The sequence below is a fragment of the Acartia tonsa genome, chromosome 13 (genome assembly GCF_053477335.1).
Source record: "Acartia tonsa isolate MP-2025a chromosome 13, ASM5347733v1, whole genome shotgun sequence".
NCBI classification, from domain to species: domain Eukaryota; kingdom Metazoa; phylum Arthropoda; class Copepoda; order Calanoida; family Acartiidae; genus Acartia; species Acartia tonsa.
This window is the reverse complement of record NC_137272.1, coordinates 687,501-714,910: the sequence shown is the minus strand read 5'-3', so window position 1 is coordinate 714,910 and position 27,410 is coordinate 687,501. Positions and strand designations below refer to the sequence as shown.

Sequence of the window (27,410 nt, the reverse complement as noted above, 5' to 3'; positions counted from 1 at the left end):
CTATTTTCTTCCATGGTGTTGTGTTGTGTTTTTCTTTCTACTCGTCAAAATCTATAGCTTCGTTTATCAATGTAAAGTTTCTGAAATAAAGAAGCAGCTTATAGTATCAAAAAAAAATGACGTCTTACTATACAAATAACCAATGAAAGGCTAGTATACATTGTAATTGACCAATGGTAAAATTTATATTAGTCAATTGTATTGTATGACGTCATTTTTTAGTTACTATAAGCTTCTTCTGAAATAAATATAAGTTTGTCTAAATATTATTTCAGTATAGCTTCTAAACCGATTAATATCCGCCGCGCTGGATTAGACCCGGTTCTTAGTCATACTGAAAAGCATGTAACGTTTTGTATTACAGACAATTTTCCACAAATATTAAATTAAAAATCATAGCTTCGTTTATCAATGTAAAATTTCTGAAATAAATATAAAAAGGATCATTTTTCACATAATTTTGTAAAGTTAGGTTTTGAGTTGTAGTCAAATGCTCTTATTAAGTAAAAGTGTTCTTAATTATAACCATATGTATATATATTAAATGGTCTATAATTAGGAACAGTTTGACTTTATAAAAGCCTTTGACTACAATCCTGCTTTGTGTAAGAAATATTACAGTATGGCTTCGAAACCGATTATCATCCGCTGAATTAGAACCAGTTCTTAGCCATACTGAAAAATTATCTATTGTATTGTATTACAGACAATGTTCCACGAATATTAAAATAAAAAAAATCGGAGCTTTATCAATAAAAAATTTCTGAAATAAATATAATTTTGTGTAAGTACTTTTACAGTATGGCTTCGAAAACGATTAATATCCGCTGGATTAGAACCGGTTCTCAGTCATACTGAAAATTATATATTGTATCGTATTACAGACAATTTTCCACGAATATTAAAATAAAAATCTAGCTTCGTTTATACATGTAAAATTTCTTAAATAAATAAAAGTTTGTGTAAGTATTTTTCCAGTATGGCTTCGAAATCGATTAATACCCGCTGGATTAGAATCGGTTCTCAGCCAAACTAAAATTATATATTGTATCGTATTACAGACAATTTTCCACGAATATTAAAATAAAAAATCTGAGCTTTATCAATAAAAAAATTCTGTAATATAAAAAAAATTGTGTAAGTTTTTTTTTGCAGTATTAGAACTGGTTATGAGCCATACTGAAAAATCATCTATTGTAATGCATATAAGACAATATAGTGTTTTTTTTCTAATAGTTCTTTAACCAAATTTTAAATGTTATCTTTAACTTACTTCTATACTCAAGAACTCTTTAGATTTGTTATTAATAAAAAATGCAAATAAGAAATGTTATAAGTTTGAAGGCTGCTACAGGCTGAATTTAAATTAGAGTACTCAAACAACAAAAAGACATTACGGAAACTATATGTAACCGAAACAATAATCCTTTTTAGGTTTTTATTATTTATTCGTTTTTTTTGTGCGGATTTAGGCTGTAAAATAAGATGATTAGCCTTGAAAAGCTTCAAATTTTTGGTAAAAAATAGAAACAATAATCACGAAACCTTTTCGATTTTGATCTAATCTATCATATGCGCAGCTACTCTATAACCATAAATGTGTAGTTTCGTTCGTTTGACTGTCTGTCCGACAAATTCAAAATTACAGTAAAATGGAAAGTGTCATGCGTTACGTCATAAAAATACATATAAAAGGAGGGATGGGAGGAGAAGAAGGAAAGGAAACCCTTAAAAAAGAGATGGATAGTAGACATATTTTTATGGCGTCACACATGACACTTTCCAGCGCTTCGTAAAATGGCTTTAACTTACTTGTTTTATGATATATCATTACAAAAGTTTCATAAGCATTGTTTAATTAATAATATCTACCAGAAATGAATGTTATTTTGTTCTTTTTAAATTTATATGTTGTTAGCTTATGATTGCTACGCTATTTATGGATAGTGATGTTATTGTTTAAAAAATAAACGAATCATGGAAAGAAAACGAAGTAAAGGGGCTTCATCGTATTTTCACAGTAGCTTTTCTCCCATTTCTAGCCTCGGCGGGGGGCTCTAACCCTGCGGGACAATCATTAACATTTACGTAACCTAATCAAACCGAAAATAGCCATCAAAAGGAACGGTGAAAATACGACAAAACCCGCTACTTTCTTTGCAAAGGGCTCTTACCCTACGGGGCAATCATTAACATTTACCTAACCTAGTCTAAGATAACCTATCAAAAGATAGTTTGAAAATAAGACAAAACCCGCTACTTCGTTTTTTTTCCCATGATCCAGATAAACTTACTGCTGTCTATAAATTTTTCTATCTTCATTCTGCTTTTCAACGTTTTTCCTAAAAAAATAGTTTTTAAATTTTAAATCAATGTCATCTCTTGTGGTTGTAGTCTAAAATGATATTGGAAACTATGTGAACCTAAAAATAAAATAGCCTAAACCATTACGGGTACTGTGTGAATCTCCCCCTGAATTAAAGGAGAACTCAATCGATTAAGTATTTACAGAAATATTAAGCTTTTAGCATTTAGGCGCTCTGTATTTTAAATGGTATAAAGCACATAAAATTATATTAAACAATGTTAAATAAGCTATAAAAATTGGAAAGGATTTTAATGAATATAATAGATTTTAAATCTGCATAAAATTTTAAGGAATTTTTATAAAATTCGTTTTTTGTATAATTCTTTATATATAAGCGCAAATACAAATTAAGTTAAATAATTTTGACATCTGTGATTGGTGGATTGAAAACTATCTGCGCCCTGATTGGAGAAGCTTAAGTGACGTACATCATTCAACCCATTAGAGCGCAGGTAGTTTCCAATCCACCTATCCTATTGGTCAAAATTTATAAACTTAAATTGGATTTCCGCTTTTCAATAATGAATTATATAAAAAACGAATTTTATAAAAAATCCCTAAAATTTTATGCAGATTTCAAATCTATTATATTCATTAAAATTCTTTCCAATTTTTATAGCTTAATGTTAAAGACTTAATTCTAAAAATAAAGTAGACTTAAAACACCCCGTGGAAAATATATGACTGACAGTCCAACACGATTTATAGACAACACTTGTAGAATATCTTTGCTCCTAAAAATTCAAAACAAATTGCGTTTAACAATACGAATGACCAATGATAGGCAGTTGACATTTAAATTGACAAATAGTAGGCCAGTATGAAGTCATTTTTTTAGACACTATAATCAGTTTCCTAAAAAATTACCTTACCCTTTATAAATAGCATATTTGACGGTATCAATAATTGGGGACTTGCGGATACTTTCTGGCGTTCGGCTATCCGTCATGTCTAAATAAATTTATTTATTATTATTATAGAGTTGCTGCGCTTTACTTTTCAGGGAGCATTGTACATACATGTTTGATCATGAAAAACTCAGAGAGAGAGGGGACAATGGGCTGTTTATTACACCAATCCTTAAAGTTGTATAATAATGTTTTCTTATTGGTTGGTCTTATTCAACTTTGGGGACTTCTGATTGGATGGTTTATTAAGGTGAGTGTTTAACCAATAATTTTACGCTACAGAAGGGGTAATTTTGTGTTCCATCATTGGGGATGTACGTCAATTTATTGGCAATTGTCTTATCCCTTCAGGGGATGTATATCAATTTATCGGCCATTGTCTTATCCCTTTAGATCCCTGAGTTTTCTTGGAGTTAAAAAATTTGGAGAGAAGTTTCACCGAAGGATAAACTATTTTGTCTACATTAAGACTCGATTTTAAAATTAAATTAGATAACTTTTTCCTTCTAATTAGTGGTTCAATGTTGAAATTGATATTAACAATAAACCATTAAAAAATCAACTCTCCCCATCCCCCATCAACATTAAATATTTGTTTCAGTTAACGTATTAAAATACAGTAATAATTACAGATTATAAATCCTTATAATAAAGTAACAGAATGTCTGTCTGTTTGTTCCAAAGGATCTCGCTAACGGCTGAACTGATATGTTTCTCATTTACAGGGTAACTTTTAATACGTCCTGGGAAGATTTGTAACTATTTTGGGGGAAGGTAGCATCACCCTCCCAAGAGAAAATACTTCTAGAATAAAATTACTGTCCATAAAAACAATACAAAAATTAAGTGCACCCCCCTTTTCATAAACATAACTTTTTTGTACAATATGAAAATTTAGGTTTATTCCAAATAAGTCTCAAAGTTAGATTGAATTCAAGAAGGGTGGGGACATTGGGCTGTTTTTTTACGCAAGTCCCAAAAGCTTTATAATAACATTTACTTATTTGGAGACCTTTATGAATTTTGAATGGTTGGTTCAATAAGTTGTGTTTGAAATTCTAAATGTAATCTACAGAAGGAGTAATCATGTGCATCATCATTGGGAATGTACACCAATGTATAGGCGATTGTCCTATCTCTATTGATCCTTGTGAAAATCAAGTGTACGCTTTTTTGCATAAACATAACTATTTTTGTACAATATGAAAATCTAGGTTTATTACTAATTAGTTTCAAAGTAAGATTGGATTCAAGAAAGGTAGGGACATTAGGCTGTTTTTTACGCAAGTCCCCAAAGATTTATACTAACATTTACTTATTCGTTGGCTTAATATCTTTGGTGACCTTTATGAATTTTGAATGGTTGGTTCATTAAGTTGTGTTTGAAATTCTAAATGTAATCTACAGAAGGAGTAATCATGTGCATCATCATTGGGAATGTACACCAATGTATCAGCGATTGTCCTATCTCTTTTGATCCTTGTGAAAATCAAACGTACGCCCTTTTGCATAATTATAACTTTTTTGTACAATATGAAAATCTAGGTTTATTACAAATTAGTCTCAAAGTAAGATTTGATTCAAGAAGGGTGGGGATATTGGGCTGTTTTTTTACGCAAGTCCCCAAAGATTTATACTAACATTTACTTATTCGTTGGGTTAATATCTTTAGAGACCTTTATGAATTTTGAATGGTTGGTTCATTAAGTTGTGTTTGAAATTCTAAATGTAATCTACAGAAGGAGTAATCATGTGCATCATCATTGGGGATGTACACCAATGTAATGGCGATTGTCCTATCTCTTTTGATCCTTGTGAAAATCAAGTGTACGCCTTTTTGCATAAACATAACTTTTTTTGTACAATATGAAAATCTAGGTTTATTATAAATAAGTCTCAAAGTTAGATTGGGTTACACAATTAGGGAGAGGGATAGGGCAATAGCAGGAAAAATATTTCCTTTCTTGATAACATTTACGGCATGCAACTATACACTCATAGAAAACTTTATATTTTGTCCAGATAATGATCGTATGACACTGGCGGAAAAAATTGAGATTAGTTATTTATCGCATCGTATTATAGACATCTTTCCGCTGATATTAAATGAAAATTACAAAACTGGTATTAATTCTGTGATTTTTATGTCAATATTTATGAAAAATTTTCTTCGATACGATGCTATACATGATTTTTCAGTATGGTTGAGAACCGGCTCTATTAATCAGTGAATATTAATCGGTTTCGAAGCCATACTAATAAAAAAAAATTCTTCCAAAATTTCTTGAATTTGTCTTTACTAATGACGAAAAAATCTTTAATTAAAGGATCAAACGCTTTTTTTGTTCAAAAATACGGACGTACCTCGCTCTAGAATAGACTTTCTTCTGAAAAAAAAAACTGTCCTAGTTTTGTCTAGAAGTTATTCTATCTATTTGCCCCATTTCTAAGGCATAAAAGAACTCAATTTCTGGTAATTTCCAACAAGTTTTCGGTTGAGACACCTCCCCCCCCCCCCATAAACTTATTTTTTAATTAAATTTTTAATTCAGAGGGGAGGTTTTTTTCCTATGTCTATATAACCTATATCCAATATAACCTAACCTAACTTCAAATTACATTATTAATTTAACATTTGAAGGAGGAAACCCTTCATTTTAACCCCCCACCCCCTCAAAATAAAACCATGGGTTCCTTCGGAGGGGGGGGGGGGGGTGGGTGAGTTCTAACTGAAGAAGTAAGGATATTTCCAAATTAAATGTTTACTTTATTCCCTTGTAAAATCTACATTTTATGATGCTAACCAACATTTGAGGAAGTTTTTCCTAAACACCCCATTTAAAAAAAACATCAGCTTAAATCTTTTTTCATTATAATTCAAAATATTCGTATTTCCGATTGTAACGTTTTTGTGTAAACGTAATTTGTCTGTCTACTAATATTTAAACATTATATATCTTTTACTTTGACACAAATAAAAAGGACTAAGTATTATCCAATTTTTTAAATGGCGGATTTTTAAAAATTCATAAAAACACCCTGTTGCTTTATATTAGTCAAATCTCAATGAAAGAAAAGAATTTAGTACTTTTATTTAAGGATAAAATCAGCTAAAAATGCCTTTAAAATATGAAAAATTAAATGTACAGAATGTATAAACACTGTCGGAGTAACAGTATCAGACAACATAAGTATGTAAATCGCCAATTACAAGAACAGCTTTGCTTTTACACAAAATACAGCGTGTCCTTTCACATGAATAGTTATGTCCGTAATTAGCGCTGTAATAACAATTTTTTGTTGTTGTAAAATTGGCTTTTTTTCTCAAGTGACCCCATCCTTCCCTGATCTATTTGATAAATATTGAATATGGGGCTTGGGTAATTTTTCTTTTCTTTTTCAAATACTTGTGGGGAGGGGGGCCAAACACTAAGGGGCTACCAAGTACCCCAATATAACCTAACATATCCTAAAGTAATGATTAAAACTATGACAAACTGCCCCCTGCCCCCATATTTTAAATTTAATTTCAAAATATCAGGGGATTTTTGTGCTCAACTAGGCACTTTTAAGGGAAACGCCCATTTTTTTCATTATACTTTGTTGTCCCAGGAATCAATATATCAAAAATCAGATCAATCGGATGATTAGATCACATAAAATTTTGTTCTTAAAAAAGTAAAAAACAACATGTTTAAAATGGACGTATGGTTTTCTGGTAACGATTATAGAGTGGCTACACCTTCTAAATGTACCTAACTGTTATAGGAATCATCATGCAAAGTTTGAAATCAATAAGATAATTCTTAAATATATAAATTACAGTTAAGGACGGATCGACCCTAATTATAGAAAAGAAGTAAACTACTGACCTTCTGACGAACTATCGCCACTATTATTGATATCATTAGAAGATTTTTTATTAGTTGATGAACACTGAACCGGCTCCTTAAAACAAAAATGGGATCATGGAAAGAAAACGATGTAGTAGGTTTCGTCGTATTTTTACAGTAGATTTAGTATGTTATTTTAGAAAACAATGTAGTAGGTTTCGTCGTATTTTTACAATAGATTTAGTATGTTATTTCAGGTTAGGTTAGGTAAATATTAATGATTGCCCCGCAAGGGGCTAGAAATAGGAGCAAAGTTACTGTGAAAATACGACAAAACCCGCTACTTCGTTTTCTTTACATGATCCTAAAGATGAGTTCTTCAATTAACAGCTAAGCTTTTTGTAGATTTGTAGATATTGAAATATTTTAATTCTATTTTACAACTTATAGATAATAATTAATTATAGCTTACGCTTAGAAGATATTGTCTAAAAAACAGTACATATGATAATTTTGATGGTTCATATAAGAACACGGATGACAACATCCATTTAAGCGAAGCACTGAAACGGTAGGACAAACGGACATTAACACTTGTATAGTATCTGAACTGAATAAACAGAATATAATTGTATAATAGTCGAAGCAAAATTATAAATAAAATTTGTTGAAAAACGCTAGATACAGGTTAATGTTTATGGACATACTTTAATTTTTAGGACTTGATTATAGAGATGCTTCGCTTATAATACTGTACTTTGTTGTCCTAGGAATCAGTATTCAAAAAATCAGATCAATAGGATAATTTTATCTGATACAAATTTGTTGTTAAAAAAGTAGAAAAATCAACATGTTTAAAATGGACGTACGGACATTCTGGTAATGATTATAGAGTTGTACGCTTTTTAAACCGTACCTAATTACTACAGGAATCACCATGCAAAGTTTGAAATCGATATGTCAATTATAACATGCCTAAATTAACGAAAAAAGCTATCCGTTACGGACGGACGTACGGACGGACCTACCCTAATTATAGAAAAGCTTCGCTTTTTAAAAGAACGTGGGATGTAGAGACATGCCCTATATATTACCTACACTAATAAACAGGGATGACAACAGCCTTAAGTAGTGAAGCACAACACAATAATGGTATGGACAAACCAACAAAGCGAGTTATGGGGCATATCTAAAGTTAAAAAAAAGAAAAGGAATACAAATGAAAAAAAAAGAAACCTCTAAAAAGAATAAGGTTTATTTCCTATGTAATCTAAAAACTGTAAACTTACCTCAGCATAAAAATAGAAGTATGCAAATACAATGTAGAATATGGATATCATAAATGCAGGTATGGGTATTGCTGTAGAGTATAATAGATGGATATAGATCTAAAATAGATACAATAGATTATTAAATAGAGGATAGATAGGGAATATAATTAGCTGTGGGATTATAATATATGGATATAGATCTATAATAGATACAATAGATTATTAAATAGAGAATAGGAATAGATGTAGAGTATAATAGATGGATATAAATTTAAAATAGATACAATAGATTATTAAATAGAGGATAGATTAAGAATAGGTATAGCTGTAGAGTATAATAGATGGATATAAATTTAAAATAGATACAATAGATTATTAAATAGAAGATAGATTAAGAATAGGTATAGCTGTAGAGTATAATAGATGGATATAGATCTAAAATAGATACATTAGATTATTAAATAGATGGACAGACATCCTTCTACTTTGTATTATAGATAGAAACTTACTTCATCAATATCCAGATATGTGATCACTAAGTTGGGCTGCAGGGATGAGTAATAGCATGGAAAAACAGACTGGCAGACAGACGGACATACAGACAGACAGACAGACAGACATACTGACAGACGGACAGACATCATTTTACTTTGTATTATAGAAAGATACTTACTTCATCAAAATCTAGATATGTAATGACTAAGTTAGGCTGCAGGGATGGGTAATAGCATGGAAAAAAAGACTGACAGACAGACGGACAGACAGACGGACAGACAGACGGACAGACAGACGGACAGATAGACGGACAGACAGACGGACATACATCATTTTACTTTGTATAATAGATAGATACTTACTTCATCAAAATCAAGATATGTGATGACTAAATTGGGCTGCAGGGATGACAAACAGACAGACAGACGGACAGACATCGTTCTACTTTGTATTATACACAGATACTTACTTCCTCAAAATCCAGATATGTGATAACTAAGTTGGGTTGCAGGGATGAGTAATAGCATGGAAAAACAGACTGGCAGACAGACGGACAGACAGACGGACAGACAGACGGACAGACAGACGGACAGACAGACAGACAGATAGATTATTATAGATACTTACTTCATCAAAATCTAGATATGTGATGACTAAATTGGGCTGCAGGGATGAGTAATAGCATTGAAAAACAGACTGACATACGGACAGACATCATTTTTCTTTGTATTATAGATAGATACTTACTTCATCAAAATCTAGATATGTGATAACTAAATTGGGTTGCAGGGATGACAGACAGACAGACAGACATACAGACGGACAGACGGACAGACGGACAGACGGACAGACGGACAGACGGACAGACAGATAGACGGACAGACGGACAGACAGACGGACAGACGGATAGACGGATAGACGGACAGACGGACAGACGGACAGACGGACAGACGGACAGACGGATAGACGGATAGACGGACAGACGGACAGACGGACAGACAGACAGACAAACAGACATCGTTCTACTTATTACTATTATAGATAGAAAGATACTTACTTCATCAAAATCCAGATATATGATAACTAAGTTGGGCTGAAGGGATGAGTAATAGCATGGAAAAACAGACTGACAGACGGACAGACATCGTTCTACTTAATAGTATTATAGATAGAAAGATACTTACTTCATCAAAATCTAGATATGTGATGACTAAGTTGGGCTGCAGGGATGAGTAATAGCATGGAAAAACAGACAGACAGACAGACATCAATCTACTTTGTATTATAGATAGATACTTACTTCATCAAAATCAAGATATGTGATAACTAAGTTGGGCTGCAGGGATGAGTAATAGCATGGAAAAACAGACAGACAGACAGACATCAATCTACTTTGTATTATAGATAGATACTTACTTCATCAAAATCCAGATATGTGATAACTAAATTGGGCTGCTGGGATGAGTATTAGCATGGAAAAACAGACAGACAGACAGACAGACATCATTCTACTTTATGATATACATAGATAGATACTTACTTCATCAAAATCCAGATATGTGATTACTCAGTTAGGCTGCAGGGATGAGTAATAGCATGGAAAAACAGACAGACAGACAGACATCATTCTACTTTGAATTATAGATATTTACTTACTTCATCAAAATCTAGATATGTGATGACTAAGTTGGGCTGCAGGGATGACAGACAGACAGACGGACAGATAGACAGACAGACAAACAGACAGACGGACAGACATCCTTCTACTTTGTATTATAGAAAGATACTTACTTCATCAAAATCTAGATATGTGATGACTAAATTGGGCTGGAGGGATGAGTAATAGCATGGAAAAACACTGCCCACAGTCCCATACGATTCTACAAAACGAGAACAATCCACTCTGAAAAAGATATTATTAAAAAATCAGGGAGAGACGGGATAATTACACTGGTATCCAAAGTTTTATCTCAAAAACCTTTGGTACTTTTATTGAAACTTGATTGCAAACTAGAAGTGTCCAAACTTTTCAACTAATAATTATAATCTACAGAAGGGATAATTTTGTTTCTGATCAGTGGATGTTTCTATCATTTCATCGTCAATTTAAACTTAGTTTATTCTAATCTTATACAAAAATAATTTTAAGTCTGTTTGAGGTTTATTTTTAGTTGAGGAAATTTTCAAGGATCTAAAGGGATAAGACAATGGCCCATAAATTGATGTACATCCTTAATCATTATACACAAAATTACCTTTCCTGTAGATTAAACTAGTTGTTTTAACGTTTGAACAAAAAACTTAATAAATGATCCAATCAAAAGTCCCCAAAGTTGTTTAGCAAACCAATAAGAAAAGTTATTTAAAAACTTTGGGGACTTATTTGATAAACAGACGTTTGTCCCCTCTCAATGGAAATTGTTCATAACGTATCAAGTAATTAAAAATGAATTAACCAGATTTAAGTAGAAATTACAATTTTATAAATATTTAACCAAGATTAATTGCCTAATTTTTCAAGTTTGAAAGTGAAGCAAATTTTAACACTGTAAACATTGACAGTATTAGGAATTATTTTACAATATTTAAAAAAACATTTTTCCAGGAAGATATGAAAATATCTAGCGGCTGCTTCCCTAGAGGTCTCTAGGAGCACTAAAGGATTCAAAGGATATTTTTTTATTACCTCAAATAGTTATTAACCTTTACTTCAATTATTTGGAAGCTTAAAGTAAAGAAAATTAATACCCGTTCATCTGTTAGCAAGATCCTTTTACTTATTCTGTTACATTTATATAAGAATATTTACCTTGGAGGGTAGCCACAGCCCTTTACATTTGGATACAGTCTTCCTATTCTCTAAAATAAAGAATATCAATGGACATACAATCAACATACGTGGAAATTATGACAGGGGATAAATTGTCGTCAATTCAGGTTGCTAACATAGACATCATTTATTGGTCAGTTTGTTCATCATTCTCCTTGCAGACAAGACTAATTTCATTTAAACTTTCCTTTCTCACTCAGCTGTTGCAATGAAGATTTTTAAAGTTATTTGTAGCTGATGACCCGGCCCTGTTGTGACGTCATAAATTTCGGGATAGTAAAAGGGAAGGGTGACGAAAATCTCTTCAAAGGAGATGGGGTTCTCCTTTCCCTTTTCATTTCCCTTTCCTGAAATTTATGACGTCACAACAGGACAATATGGGCTTTGTCTGTCGAATTACTATTTTCTGTGAGAACAGTTTCATTATAAACTGGAGAAAACTTTACATCATTCGATACAGACATACAGACAAACAGACAGACATCCTGTTACTTTATTATAAGGATATAAAACCTACTGACCTCAAACTCTAAATCAGATGAGTTACTATTTTCTGTGAGAACTGTTTCATTATTAACTGGAGAATATTCTACCTCTATCTAAAATAAAAGAAAATTATTTGATATTTAATAGAAAGTTTATTAATGATTTCAACTCTTACTTTGTGGTTATACTAGCGGCTGCGCCCCTAGCACCTAAGGGCTCTATATTCTAAGAAATGTGTAAGGGAAGAAAAATAGTCTAAAACCATACCTACTTAAACTATTCATAAAAATAAAATAGCCTAAAACCACCCCGAGACCTATAAGTAGATATGTAGGAGGACCATATCGGTTCAGCGATTAGCAAGATCATTCGCTACAGACAAAAAAAGCTTACTACTTTATATATTAGGATTCTTTTGGATGAATGAAAGGACCTACAATACACTTATCATGTAGAAAATGAAAACATATTTTTATAAAGAAAATCTTTTTTTTTCTTTAAAACTTGTTGATACCTTGTTGAAACCACAAAACAAAATAGTTTGACAGACGTCTTGAAGATTGATTAGTGAAAATTATGATTTGATTAATGGGTTTTAACCAGGGATGCAGGGGAATTTGACTTTGGGGACTTTTATTGAATTTTGATTCGTTGGTTCATTATGTTGAGTGTCAACCACTAGTTGTACAGAAAGGGGTATTACCAAACATTTTGTGCTTTTGGTCAAATGTTTAAAAGATGATTGGTCTTTTTTATAATGAATTTTAGAAGTTAAAAGTAATGTTATAGCTTAATATATATAGACAGAGGAGACATTGGACTGTAAATTTTATAAGTACCCAAAATTTTTTTTATAAGCTCTCCTATTGTTTGTTCATAGACTTTGGGTACTTTTATTGAATACTGATTGGTTACTTTAAAACAGAATCTCAAAAAACGCGCGGCTGGAGCTAACTACACAGTAAGAACACACTTCTTTGTAGAAAATTTATTTCGCTTTATTCAAGCCTTCTCAATTCTATAAAATAATTAATATATTTGCAAAAATTCTTAAGAAAACAACAAGCTTCATACTAGTTAAAATTAAAATAAGTTTAACAAAAAACAGGTTAAAAATATTAAGTACTTTGAAAAAAGGAATTTAAAACAGAAGGGATATATTTTTCTTATCATTGGAGATATACATCTATTATTGTCCATTGTCTAATCCCTTAAAATCCCAATTCTTGGTGTTACTGCGGTACTTATGGACATATTATTTCTTGGTTTTTAAAAGCGAAGCTTTTCTATAATTAGGGTCGGTCCGTTCGTCTGTCACAAACGGATAGCTTTTTCCCGTTAATTTAGGCATGTTAGAATTGTCCTATCGATTTCAAGCTTTGCATGGTGATTCCTGTAGTAGTTAGGTACGATTTAGAAAGCGTAGCAACTCTATAATCATTACCAGAATGTCCGTACGTCCATTTTAAACATGTTGATTTTTTTAACTTTTTTAACAACAAATTTGAATGTGATCTAATAATCCGATTGATCTGATTTTTGGTATACTAATTCCTGGGACAACAAAGTACAATATTATAAGCGAAGCAACTCTATAATCAAGTCCTAAAAATGTAAGTATGTCCATAAACATTATTATGTATCAAGCAGTTTTTTAACAATTTTACTTACAATTTTGCTTCGACATTTATACATTTATATTCTGATTATTCAGTTCTGAAACTATACAAGTGTTAATGTCCGTTTGTCCTACCGTTTCAGTGCTTCGCTTTTATGGATGTTGTCATCCTTGTTTTTGTACATTTATGAGCATAATTATGTGGCGTGATTGGGAGAAAGTTTCTGGATATTCATGAATTTTTAAACATTTTATGTTTTGGTAAAATGTATCAATTATTTAAAATGATGTTTTCCTACATTAAAGACAGGGCTCGGCAGAAGCGCGTCAGCCGCAACTAAACCTTAAATTTAAACTTGTTTGGAAAGAGGAAATGCCATATTTGGGCCATTTTTAGACTTCCAGCTGATTTTAAAGATTGCGAAAGATTGATTTTACTGGGGCTTACAGGCAAGTGACGCTCAGCTGCCGAGCCCTGATAACAGATGTGGCTGTCCGTAACTTATAGATACAATCATAAATTTTAGTTTATACAAATTAATCAATAACCAGATATGAAGATGTCTAAGAATTAAGGTTTTATAAAACAAGCCAAGTAATTATGATATATCAATTCCTAAATAATTTCTTAGGCTAGCACAAGAGTTTTGGTTTTTTAACTTTTCTATAAACACTAATGTAAGATAAAGTTATATTATTTTTCCTGGTCATTCTTCTTATACATAAAATTTATGGTTCAATGAACCTATAAAACCTATAAAAATGACGTCATACTGGCCTACCATTGGTTAATTAAAATGTATCGGCCTATCATTGGCGTTGCTACAAAAGACCAACTCTACAAAAGACCAATACCTACACAAGACCAACTTTACAAAAGACCAATGCCTACAAAAGACCAACATTACAAAAGACCAACACCTACAAAAGACCAACACCTACATAAGACCAACACTTGTTTTATAAACATCAAATTTATTAATAAAGTAATACATAATCAATACATGGCCGCAGCGCTCGGCTTCTGGCCTGCCTAGCCGCGGGCGCTCGGCCCCCTTGCCTATAACCTAACCTAACCTTACCTAAATTTTGTAAAAAAAAATATAAAAAATTTGAAAAAAATCTACCAACTCCTTTGTGGAGAATCCACGAAATTCTAAACTATAAATAAGTTACTGTACATTAAACATTCATACATAGGTTAGGTTAGGTTAGGTTATAGGCAAGGGGGGCCTTTTGGTCTTTTGTAGATTTGGTCTTTTGTAGCAACGCCCTATCATTGGTCATTTGTATTGTATGACGTCTTTTTGTATAGGCACTATAATGAGCTTCACAAAGATAAATAAAATACATTAATATCTGTATAACTTTTTAAATTAATGTACATTCCTTTATTCACCCATTTTATTTTACAAAATTTTGGGAAAATGATTTATTAATAATAATATGACGTACCTGCCAACAATTAAAAATTTCTTTTGTGCACCCCTCGCTGCATGATGTCCAAGAACAGTTATGGCGACCTGTGAGAAATATTATTATACATTATCTATAATACAAAGTAGAACGATGTCTGTCTGTCCGTCTGTCCGTCTGTCCGTCTGTCCGTCTGTCTGTCTGTCCCTTAAGATCTCGGTAACCACTGAACCGATCGGATTCTACTCTTCAGGGTATCTACCTATTGGTCCTGTGGTGGTTTTAAGCTATTTTCTTGGGGGGTGGGACACCCCCAACCCCCCCAAAAACCAAAAAATCCCCCCCCCATTTTTTTTTTTTTTTTTTTTTTTTTTTTTAAGGAGATTTCCATGGTCCTTTACGATTTTCGTCATAATTTTTTTTTATCACCTCTTGGGGCAAAGCCCCTAGAGGCTAGGGGCGAAGCCGCTAGTTTATAATACAAAGTAGCTTAATGTCTGTCCGTCAGTCTGAAGCTTAAGATCTCGGTAACCAATGAACCGATTGGATTCTACTCTTCAGGGAATATATATCTACAGTTGAAAATTTCTTTGGTGCACCCCTCGCTGCATGATGTCCAAGAACAATTATGGCGACCTGTGAGAAATATTATTATACATTTTCTATAACTGGATCTGTGTCTGTCTGTCTGTCTATCCAGACGGAGTTTGCTAACCGTTGATCCTGAATTGACGATAAATGCCAAAAAACAATATTGAATATACACTATTAGTTTTCCAAAAGAAGACTGCTACGCTTCTTATTAATGTAATGGGACTTCTAAATCCACTTATATAAAATAGTAAAATTTTTATTTAATCTCTAAAAATAAATTAAGTTAAGATGGGCTTTCCAGAAAAGCTTAATCTCAAAAAACGCGCGGCTAGAGCTATACTACACAACAAGAACAAACTTAATTATAAGTAGAAAATATATTTTGCTTTATTCTAGCCTTCTTAATTCTAATCATTTGAAAGTTACTGTACAACTGAAAAGCTTAGCATATGCAAAGAGATTAACAGTACACTACTTTAAATCAAATAATTGTCCTCTAAAAGCTAGAGGCGCATCTTTTAGTTAAACATGAGGACTTCAGAAGCGCTGGAAAGTGTCATGTGTGACGTCATAAAACTCATCTAAAAAAAACTTACCAAGCAAGAAAGTACCAGATATTGTTGTGCAGTTAGTTTCAATAAAATTCTAAAAATAAAAAAAGAATAAAAAATTTCACAGAAGCTTATAATAACTTCAAAAATAAACTTACAATTCCAATAGAACGATTATAATTCAAAAGTCCGATAAAACAGCTTGGCCGTGATAATGTAACATTATTTTTCTGAAAAAGGGAAAATTTGCCTAACCTGAGAAAGAGTTGACCAAGCTGGGTCTATCACAAATGGAATTAGAAAACAGAAGGATAAAGCACTAAAAGAAATACATATATTAGTTCATAAAAATAGAAAAATACTATCAGAAAATAAATAAAAATGTATTATATCTTGTTAGGTTTTTATGTTTTAAATTTGAGGGTTAGATTCGTCCCCCCCCCCCATCATTTTTAGTTTGTGCAAAAAAGGTCTAAAAAATACTGAAAAAAGACTAACAAAATCTGTAAAAAAAAAAAGTAAAAATGATAATAAAATAATTGAACAGTTCTTATTGTTAGCTACACCTTAGTAAAGCATTTGACAACAATTCTTAATAGATTCACTAATATCTTTTAGTAAATGACATAAAATAAAAATATTTGGCTGGTCGATGGAAAAAATCATAAATAATAACAAAACTGTGAGTGCTTTAGATAGACAGATAAAAAGATATATTTTATATAGATAAAATGATATAGATAAATAGACGATAAATAGATTATGCTATTATTACTTCTAACTAGACAATGTATAATAATTTAGCTTTAGATAGATAGATAGAAATATATATTGTATATAGATAGATAGATAGATGGACAGCTAAATAGATTATGCCATTATTACTTCTAACTTGACTATGTATAATGATTTGGCTGTAGATAGGCAGATAGATAGATATAGTGTATATAGATAGATATACAAGACTATGTATGATGATTTTCCTGTAGATTAATGGATAGATGAATAGATAGATAGATAAATAGACAGCTAAATAGATTATGCCATTATTACTTCTAACTAGACTATGTATAATGCTTTAGCTGTAGATAGACAGATAGATGGATATATTGTATATAGATAGATAGATATATCAGATAAGATAGAAAGATAGACAGCTAAATAGATTATGCCATTATTACTTTTAACAAGACTTTGTATAATGATTTGGCTTGAAGAATGCCTCGTCTACTTTATCCTGCCAAAAATACAACATTTTATACAGGGGGTCATTATAAATAAGCAAAAAATATCCAGGATTTAGCAAAATGATTTAGGTCTTATTCAGATAGAGAGGGGACGATGAGCTGTTTCTTACACTAGTTCCCAATGTTTTATAATAATGTTTTCTTATTCGTTGGCTAAACTTTTTTGGGGGAATTTTGATTGGTTGGTTTATAAGTTGAGTGTTCAAAGGTTTTTAACCACTAATAGAGTTGAGTGTTCAAGGGTTTTTAACCACTAATACAAAAGGTGTAAACTTTGTCTATCATCATTTGGAATGTACATTAATCAACATACTAGAGGCTACTCCCGAAGCATCTAGGGGCTCTGTATTCAAAGTGGCGTTGAGGGGCTAGAAAAATAGCTTAATACTATCTTTTGACTTAAACTTATAAGAAATAGCCTAAAACCATCAAAGGACCTGTATAAAGCTTACCCTAAAATAATATCCCAATCAGTTCAGCAGCTATTGAAATCATAAGCATCATGCAAAAAAAATCCTTACTACTTTATTTAATAGGATACAATTTTGATTTTGGCCGTAATGAAAAAACACCCCATGTACATTATCTATAAGAAACTACAGGACATCTATACAACAACTACTATAGACAATTGATTAGCAATCTATAATACAAAGTAGAATGATGTCCAAAATATATATCTTTAAACGTCAATTTCTCAGACTGTCTTTTTATCTGTGAGTTAAGATCTCACTATCTTGAATCAATTGTGTTCAGATTATATTACTTTTAAGTTCGTTCACGACAACCCCTACCAAAGAAATTAACTATGACAAGGTCTTAATTTTAAATCATATTACACTCTTTAAATGTAACTCATACCCATGGGAAGACATTGGGCTGTTTATTACGCTAGTCCCCAAAGTTTTATAATAACGTTTTCTTATTCAATAGCTTAACAACTTTGGCGACTTTTATTGTGTTTTGATTGATTGGTTATTAAGTTTCCAAACGTTACAACCACTAATTGTTATCTACAGAAGGAATAATTATTATTGGGGATGTTTGTCAATTTATCGGCCATTGGCCTATTCATTTAGATCGCTGATTATAAAGCATTGATTATATTAGAATAATAATACAACATTTTTATAATCCTAGCCAAGTTTTTCTTCATCACTGTTTATTCACAGAGAGAGAGAGGGGACAATGGGCTGTTTATTACATTGATCCCCAAAGTTTTATAATTACGTTTTCTTATTATTTAGCTTTTCAACTTTAGGACTTCAGTGAATTTTGATTGGTTGGTTTATTAAGATAAACATTTCTAACCAATAATTTTTTATGCATTAGGAGTAATTTTGAGTTTCATCGTTGGAGATGTAAATCAATTTATCGACCATTGTCTTATCTCTTTAGATCCCTGGTTTTACCATCTTGTATTATATTTATACAGATAAATAAGTAAAGCAGCAACAATATGATAACAATACTTGTATAAAATTAATAGGATGTCTGTCTGTGTGTGACGAAGGATCTTGCTATCAGATGAACTGATTTGGTTCTTCTTTACATTAAAACTTCTTATAGATCTAATATGTTTTAGAGAAATCACCCCTAGAAAACATTAACCTTAATTTTTTTCTTTTCAAGGCTAAAATTAAAAGTGTAGAGGTTCGACTCCCCCCTCCCCACTCCTTCTCCTTTTATTACATATTACACTTTTTTTACATTTAGTTTAATAAAAATGGACTAAAAGTTCTGGTGTTTTCTGGACATGCTTTGCTCTTTTTCAATAAAAAAACTTTTTCTTTATCTTTCAAATTTATATTCAAATGTAAAATTTTGACTATTTATGTTAGTTAAATAAAACATTTACATGCAAACTTTGTTTGCAGCAGCGCAGCAGCTTTATAACTTAGGGACCTAAAGGAATAATTTATGTTCATTCCCAATGATGATATACAAAGTTATCCCTTTTGTAGATTGCAATTAGTGGTTGAAATGTTTAAACATTCAACTTAATTAACCAACCAATAAAAGTTAAAGAATAGTCCCTAAAGTTGTTAATCCAATGATTAAGACATTATTACTATCATAAAACTTTGGGGACTAGTGTAATGAACTGCTCAATGACCCCTCCCTCCCTGTCTATAACTAGCCACTACTCAATATGTATATACTAGCGGCAACGCCCCTAGAGGCTTAAAAGGGTATATGAGGTGGGTCTAACTAAAATACTGATACTTTTAAATAAAGATACCCAGCTAATTACATAAAGCAATAATTTAACATTTTAAGGATTACATAATAAAACATTATTAATAACTAGCGGCTACGCCCCTAGAAGTGGTTAGCGAGATCCTTCAGGACAGACAAAAAACGCTTACTACTTTATATAATAGGATATTTATTTAGATCTATACCAAATTACTTAAATATTGTATGCCTGATTTATATGTACATACTTTCATTTTAAGACTTAAATTATATTAATTATAATAAGTTCTAAAAATTAGGGTAATTCTATCATGCCCAAAACATCAGAAAGAGCTATTTCCTATGGACGCTTTTATTAATGTTGCGCTACTTTTGTTTAAGATTTTCCTTGTTAGTTCAAAAATTTATTTCAAACTTTTATGCGTTTTTTTTATCATTTTTATGTAAGATAGAGCCTCAGTCCATAGCCCTAGGGTGTTTTGCCATTATGAAAGGTAATGTTTTTTATTAAATTTAGGGCTAGGAACTATCAAATAACACCAACCATTTAAAGGTCTAAGTTTCAAAAATATTTATTTACGTTTTTGTTTAGTTTTATAGCAAATTTTATATTTCTAAATTCTGTATTGACTTAGTTTTTTCAAATTATAATTTTAATCCTTTTTTTTTCATGGCATTAATAAAATATAATAATTTGATTTTGTTTTAAATTCAAAATGTTTTTTTTGTTATAGTTTTACAGACATTTGCTTATCTTTTAAAGAAAATTTCCTTGTAGAGTAGCTTTGTTATAGCTAAAAAAAAAGACGTACTAACCTGAGGATAGCCAGAAGAACAAAGAAGGCTGTTGTGTAGAATATAGCTATCTCCTTATAATTAACCATTATTAATTATAGTAACTAAATCACAAGCACATTAGTAAGGATTTTTAGTAAAATAAGACAATAGGCTGTTTAGTTCACTAGCCCTCAAAGTTTTATAATAACTTTTTCTTATTCTTTGGCTTAACAACTTTGGGGACTTAAGTGTATTATGATTGGTTGGTTTTATTAAGTTAAGTGTTCAAACTTTTCAACCACTGATTTTACGCTACAGATTGGGTAATTTTGTGTATCATCATTGTCTTGTCCCATTAAAAAAAACTATTGATTTTGAAAAGAATTTACAAAAAAAAAATGGGTGCATAATGTTTGGTGGTGTATTGGTCACTACATTGAAACTTTATTTGTCTATGGTGTCTGTTTTTTAACCAATTATAAAGCTACAACATTTAGAGACATAGTACAATATGTAGTATATTGAAATATTGATTTTAAGAAGAATTCGCAGAAAAAGATGCATAATGTTCTGTGGTGTATTAGTCGCTACAAAGGAACTTAAATGTGTGAATGGTGGTGTCTGTCTTTAACCAATAATAAAGCTACAACATTTAGAGGAATAGTACAATATGTAGTATATTGAACTATTGATTTTCAGAAGAATTCTCAGAAAAAGAAATGGTTGCTTTAAGTTCGGTGGTGTATTGGTCACTACATTGAAACATAATTGTAAATGGTGTCTGTTTTTAACCAAAAATAAAGCTACAACATTTAGAGACATAGTACAATATGTAGTTTATTGAATTATTGATTTTCAGAAGAATTCACAGAAAAAGAAATGAGTGCATAATGTTTGGTGGTGTATTGGTCACTACATTGGAACTTAATTGTAAATGGTGTCTGTTTTTAACAAAAAATAAAGCTACAACATTTAGATACATAGTACAATATGTAGTTTATTGAAGTATTGATTTTAAGGAGAATTCACAGAAAAATAAATGGGTGCATAATGTTTGGTGGTGTATTGGTCACTACAAAGGAACTTAAATGTGTGAATGGTGGTGTCTGTCTTTAACAAAAAATAAAGCTACAACATTTAGATACATAGTACAATATGTAGTTTATTGAATTATTGAATTTTAGAATAATTCGCAGAAAATGAAATTGGTGCATAATATTTGGTGGTGTTTTGGTCACTACATTGGAACTTGATTGTGGATGGTGGTGTCTGTCTTTAACCAATAATAAAGCTACAACATTTAGAGGAATAGTACCATATGTAGTATAGTTGTTTCTTGTTTTTTTTAAACTAGGGGCTACTCCTGAAGAAGCCTCAATGATTTGCTTCTTCTATTTTAAACAAATCAATTTGACTTTTAAATTAAAGCCCAGATTTAAAAAAATATAGATTATATTGATATTCAAAATTTTCCATATCCAGAAAAGTAAAATTAATTTTCTCACTCCCCACCACCCCCTGATTAAATTCCCCTCCAATATTTTGTACTAATAACTACGCCCCTACAGACCTCTAGGGGCATGTCAAATTTTTACTATGCTAAATCAGCTGTTTACTAAAGCTATCAGCTGGGCTGCGCTTTATACATTTTTTTACTTTTGGAGAATTCTTATGTGAGGATGGTTGTACCCTCCCCCAAAATTATTTAACTCTTACAGATCGGGGGGGGGGGGCTCCAAGAGCCCCCCCCCTCTAGTTTTTTCAATCTCATTTTTTTTGTAGGTAAGATGGAGAGCTGTAACTTCATGACTTTTTAAGTTTAGTAATTATACGTCAGCAAGAGTTGATTTTATTAGGATATCTGGTCTGTGTCGGTCATGGTGTCCGGTCAAAGTCGGTTTGGTAGCAAAAAAATTATAAATAAATCTTAATTTCTTCATTATGACTTTTTTGTATAAGGTAGAAACCTAAAAATTTTTTTGTGAATACTTAGATATCAATGACCTTCTTAGAAAAGTGGTGTTATGACCGTTTGACCGCTCCCTGACCGACTTTATGACCGATTTTTGTCCGGCTTTTACTACAGACATACATCATGAATATCGTGGCTTCTATTACAGCTAGAGACCTATATTTTTTTTTGGTAAATCCATAAGCAATAATAAACAGATAAAAATTTTAATTTGCGCCACCAACCGCCGTTTTACCGCCATAACCGCCGAAAATGGTGGTTTCCGTTATTTGCAGTATTTTGGCGATGATCAGAAAAAGTAATTTGTTTGTTATGAAAAATAAAAGTTCGTCCTAAAATTTGGTCATCCTAGCTGCAAAATTTGCCGCTTTACAGCTGTTTTAAAATTTAGCGGCTGGCCGCTAAAAAGCGGCTAAGGAGCGGTCTGACCGCTATGACTAGAAAAAGTAATTTTTTCTAAAAATACACATGAACCACCAGTAAAAAATTTTACGTCTTTATCTGTACCAGGAGCCGAGATAGAGGGGGGGGGGCTCTTGGAGCCCCCCCCCCCTGATCTATTAAGGTGGGAATTGAGGCCCGATCTGTAAGGGTTAAAATGAGAAGCTACACTGTAAAGGAGAACCATATTTGTTCAGCAGTTAGCAACATCCATCGGTACAAACAGATTCATTTTACTTTATTATAAGGATATTAGAAGTGCACCCAATTATTTTGATTGTCTATTTAGCCCTCTAATTGAACATAACCCAATAACTTTATTATCAAGTGATTGAAAATGTGATTGTTTAATTGGAAATTATATTTCATCAAATATTCAATTATTGACGGCTTTTACTTTTTTGTAACAAAGCTTATATTCCTTTTTTAGGAGTTGGTCGGTCAGTCTGTCGGTAATTGATAAAAAAGGAGGAAAGAACGGTGTAGAAAAAAAGAAATAAAATTTCCTCCGTATATCATTTTGATTTTAAAATGGTTTACAGAGTGACATAAGTGGTAAATAAAAGTAACAGGATGTACTTGTGTCTGTCTGTTTGTACCGAATGATCTCGCTTATCTTCTTTACAGGATGTCTTCTCAGAGGTCCTGGAAAGGTTTATAACTAATTTGGGGTAGGATACCACTATCCTCCCAGGAGAAATCGCCCCTAGAAAAAAATTTGTTATGGAATTCAACTCCCCCCTTACTTAAGTGCCCCAAGTTGACCTTAGGTGCATAGTCGCTAGTATGTCAATATGGGAAAAAGAAAGTGCTGTAGATTGTTTTACTTAATTGGAACATATTTTACCCAACAACCTTAAAATATATTATCTTCCTTGTATAAAAGGTTAAAAGAATTTTTCAAAATTATATTTTACACACATTGCATTGGTCGAGCTTTCAATAAAAGGGAGGGAAAGAATAATGGGATTTAAATCAATATACAAAAAGTCTTATCAACTTTGAGTATTTAGTTAATTTTGATTGATTTATTTATTAAGTTGAGTGTTCAAACGTTTCAACCACGAATTGTAATCTACAGAATGGTTAATTCAGTTTATTATCATTGGGGATGTACATCAATTTATCGGCCATTGTCTTATCCCTTTAGATCCCTGCACAATTCAACTGTTTAGATAAATTTATCCTCCAATGTCCTATCCCTGAATCCTCGATTTTAAATTATTTTGAATGAAGGAAGTGAGTTTTTTAATATTTAATCGTTGCAACGATAAAAATCAAGTAAAAATTAAATTCCCATAAAAAGGTGGGATCTAAAGGGATAAGTAAATGACCAATAAATTGATGTACATCCCAAATATTAATACACAAAATTACCCCTTCTATAGATTATAATTAGTGGTTGAAACATTTGAACACTAAACTTAATGAATCAATCAAAATTTACTAAAGTCCCCAAAGTTGTTAAGCCAACGAAGAATAAGAGGTTATTTTAAAACTTTGGGGACTAGTGTAATAAACTGTCAATGGTCATTTATATCTCAGTTTTTTTCTCGCTAATTCAGTACTATTAACAATCAAATAAAAGTAAGAATTAAATGCCTAACACTAATAGCAGCTGAGAAATCTTTTTGTATGTTCAGGTTAGTTATAGAGAAGACTAGTTTTGGTTTAATAATTTAAGAAAATCTCATCATACGACAAAAGATAATAAAAAAAAAACTAATTTTAGGGTTTTTTTAAAAGTAAAAAGTAATGAAAGGATCCTACAAACCGTTGATCCGATATGGTTCTTCTTCACAGTGATCAGTTTCTTATAGATCATGGGAAGGTTTATAACTATTTTGGGAACCGACTTTTCTCTCCCTCCTTTCCTTAAATGCACCTAGAGACCTCTAGAGGTTAGGAATACTTTTACTATTCTTTTTTCCTATAACTAATATTTCAAGGTTAAACAAAAAGCATTGAAACACTCTGTACAATTTATTTCATTGCGTCAATAAAATATTTTCAAGTATGCCTTTGAAACCAATTAATATCCACTGGATTAGAACCGGTTCTCAGCCTAACCTAAAAATCATGAATAGTATCGTATTACAAACAATTTTCTGTGGATATTGAAAGAATTACGAGGTTAAAACCAATTATATTAGCCACTAGGGTGCTATATATGATTTTTCCGTATTAGTGGCTTTTTCTCTCTATAACAGGAATACAAAACAAAAGACCAATAACAGGCCAGTATACATTTACCATTAGTCAATGAAAATCTGTACTGGCTAATATATTTTGTAATTGTTGCGCTATTATGAACATTAAAATCCTAGTTTTAATGTAATTAAAAACTAATCAAGAAAATCACGGACAGTCAGTGATATTGCACCAGAAATTAAAACAAACAACTGTATGTTATTTTGTCTGACGGGTGTTAAATTAATAATTTAATACTAGCGGCTTCGCCCCTAGACTCAAGGGGGATTTTTTATTTTTGGGGGGTTTGGGGGTATCCCACGCCACAAGAAAATAGCCTAAAACCACCACTGGACCAATAGGTATATACCCTGGAGAGTAGAATCCGATCGGTTCAGTGGTTACCAAGATCTTAAGGGACAGACAAACGGAAAGACATCATTCTACATTATATGGTATTATAGATGGCGCAGGGTTGGTGTTTGGGTTTTTTAAAGCACCAAAGAAAAAAAAGCATTTTGGAGTAATTATTGATATCAATGGAGGGGGAAGGGGATAAATAACTGTATGTCCCCATCCCAAAGACCTTGTTTCGACTCTCAATTGGGTCTTTGAAAATAGGAAATATTTATACAGCCAATTAGCAGAAAACAATTTGCTAGCAGACGAAAAAGGTCATTGGAAATGGGAGGCAGGTAGTTATTTTTTTTATACATAATACATTAATTTGGTAATGTAAAGAAATGAAATATGTTTGAACTGTAACAAATGTTTTGTTTAGTTTAAGGTCCTATAAATTAAGTTTAAATATTCAATGTTAAATTAAATGAAAATCATAAATTATTCATATTTTGCACCTCTTTCCATATTATATATCTTACTAGCGGCTACGCACCCTATAGGCCTCAAGGGGCACTTCAAGGGGGAAGGGGGGGGGGAGTAGAATTTAATAATCATTTTTTTAATTCAGATTTAAGAAGAAAAAAAAATTGTGAGGGGGAGGAAAATTTTCATAGAGGGGGGGGGGAATTGGTACCCTCCCCCAAAATAGTTATACACCTTCCCAGGACCAATGAAAAGCTACCCTGCAAAGGAGAACACGATCGGTTCAGCGGTTAGCGAGATCCTTCGGTACAGACAAACAGACAGACAGACAAACATCCTGTTACTTTATTATACGGACTATTTCAGATTTTGTATAAACAGAGCATTTACTTTTTTAAAACTTCCAAAACTTTCCACTGGATGAGAACTGGATCTCAGCCATACTGAAAAATCATGTATAGCATCGTTTTACAGACGATTTTCCATGAATATCAAAATAAAAATATCAATACCAGTTTTAATCTATTTATTAATCGCAATAAATAACTGTACTTTTCTTAATTATGTTTGCTTGTTATTGCAGCGCTACTTCTAAACACAGGTTTTATGCTATTTACCTTTATTCTCTTCAGCAGGAGGTGTCGCTTGGAAATTATTTTTTGCTCCTGTACACTTACAGAGTTACTAAACATTGTCTGCAAATTCTAAAAAAATAAACAATTACTTTTACGCAGCGATCTAATGGGTTAAGAAAATGACCGATAATTGATGTACATCCCCAATGATGATACAAAATTACCCTTTCTGTAGATTACAATTTGTGGTTGAAACGTTTGGACACTCGACATAATAAACCAGCCAATCAAACTTCAAGAAAAGTCCCCAAAGTTGTTCAGGCAGCGAATGAGAAAACTTTACTATAAAACTTTGGGGACTAGTATAATAAACAGTCCAATGTCCCCTCCCTCCCTGATGATTACGTCCAATAGAAGCGAATCTAAGCATCAGTTGATGTACAATTACATTATAATTGTTGGTGGAAGAGTGTGGACACAAGCAACCATCAAGATTTTTTTTTAAAAACACATTTTTTAAAGCAAACAAATTTTAAAAAGTAGATAAAAAAACTTTGGGTACAGCTGGGAGGGGGGTGACGGTAGACTGTAAACTACTCTACACTTTTATTGAAATTTAACTGATTAGATCCAAAACTTTTCAACCAATAAATTAACCAAAAGAAGTGGTAGTTTTTATTATGCTATTATTATTAGCGATATAAATAATTTTTTTACAAAAACGTTTTATCCCTCAAGTTCCCTGGGAACCAGAGAAAAAGTAACAATGGGATGCTTATTACACTAGTCCCCAAAATTTTAAAATAAGGTTTTC

At 31.8% G+C, this 27,410-nt stretch overlaps 1 protein-coding gene across 2 annotated transcripts; it reads right to left on the bottom strand.

Annotated features, from left to right (window-relative positions):
* LOC145303685 (protein tipE-like) lies at nt 1–26,727 on the bottom strand. 2 transcript variants are annotated; one of them, XM_080145288.1, is made up of 13 exons: nt 26,639–26,727; nt 20,633–20,715; nt 16,626–16,689; nt 16,416–16,464; nt 15,265–15,332; nt 12,227–12,304; nt 11,685–11,734; nt 10,667–10,778; nt 8,399–8,497; nt 7,149–7,224; nt 3,241–3,319; nt 2,295–2,342; nt 1–80 (listed from the first exon to the last, which is right to left on the bottom strand). In XM_080145288.1, exons 2-13 carry the CDS (start codon nt 20,698–20,700, stop codon nt 38–40), a joined length of 834 nt encoding a protein of 277 aa, XP_080001414.1. In that variant the 5' UTR covers nt 20,701–20,715; nt 26,639–26,727; the 3' UTR covers nt 1–37. The 2 variants fall into 2 exon arrangements, with proteins under 2 accessions (XP_080001414.1, XP_080001413.1); XM_080145287.1 differs by having other exon boundaries at nt 20,633–20,685; nt 26,639–26,721.
* Between the last annotated feature and the right edge of the window lie 683 nt (nt 26,728–27,410).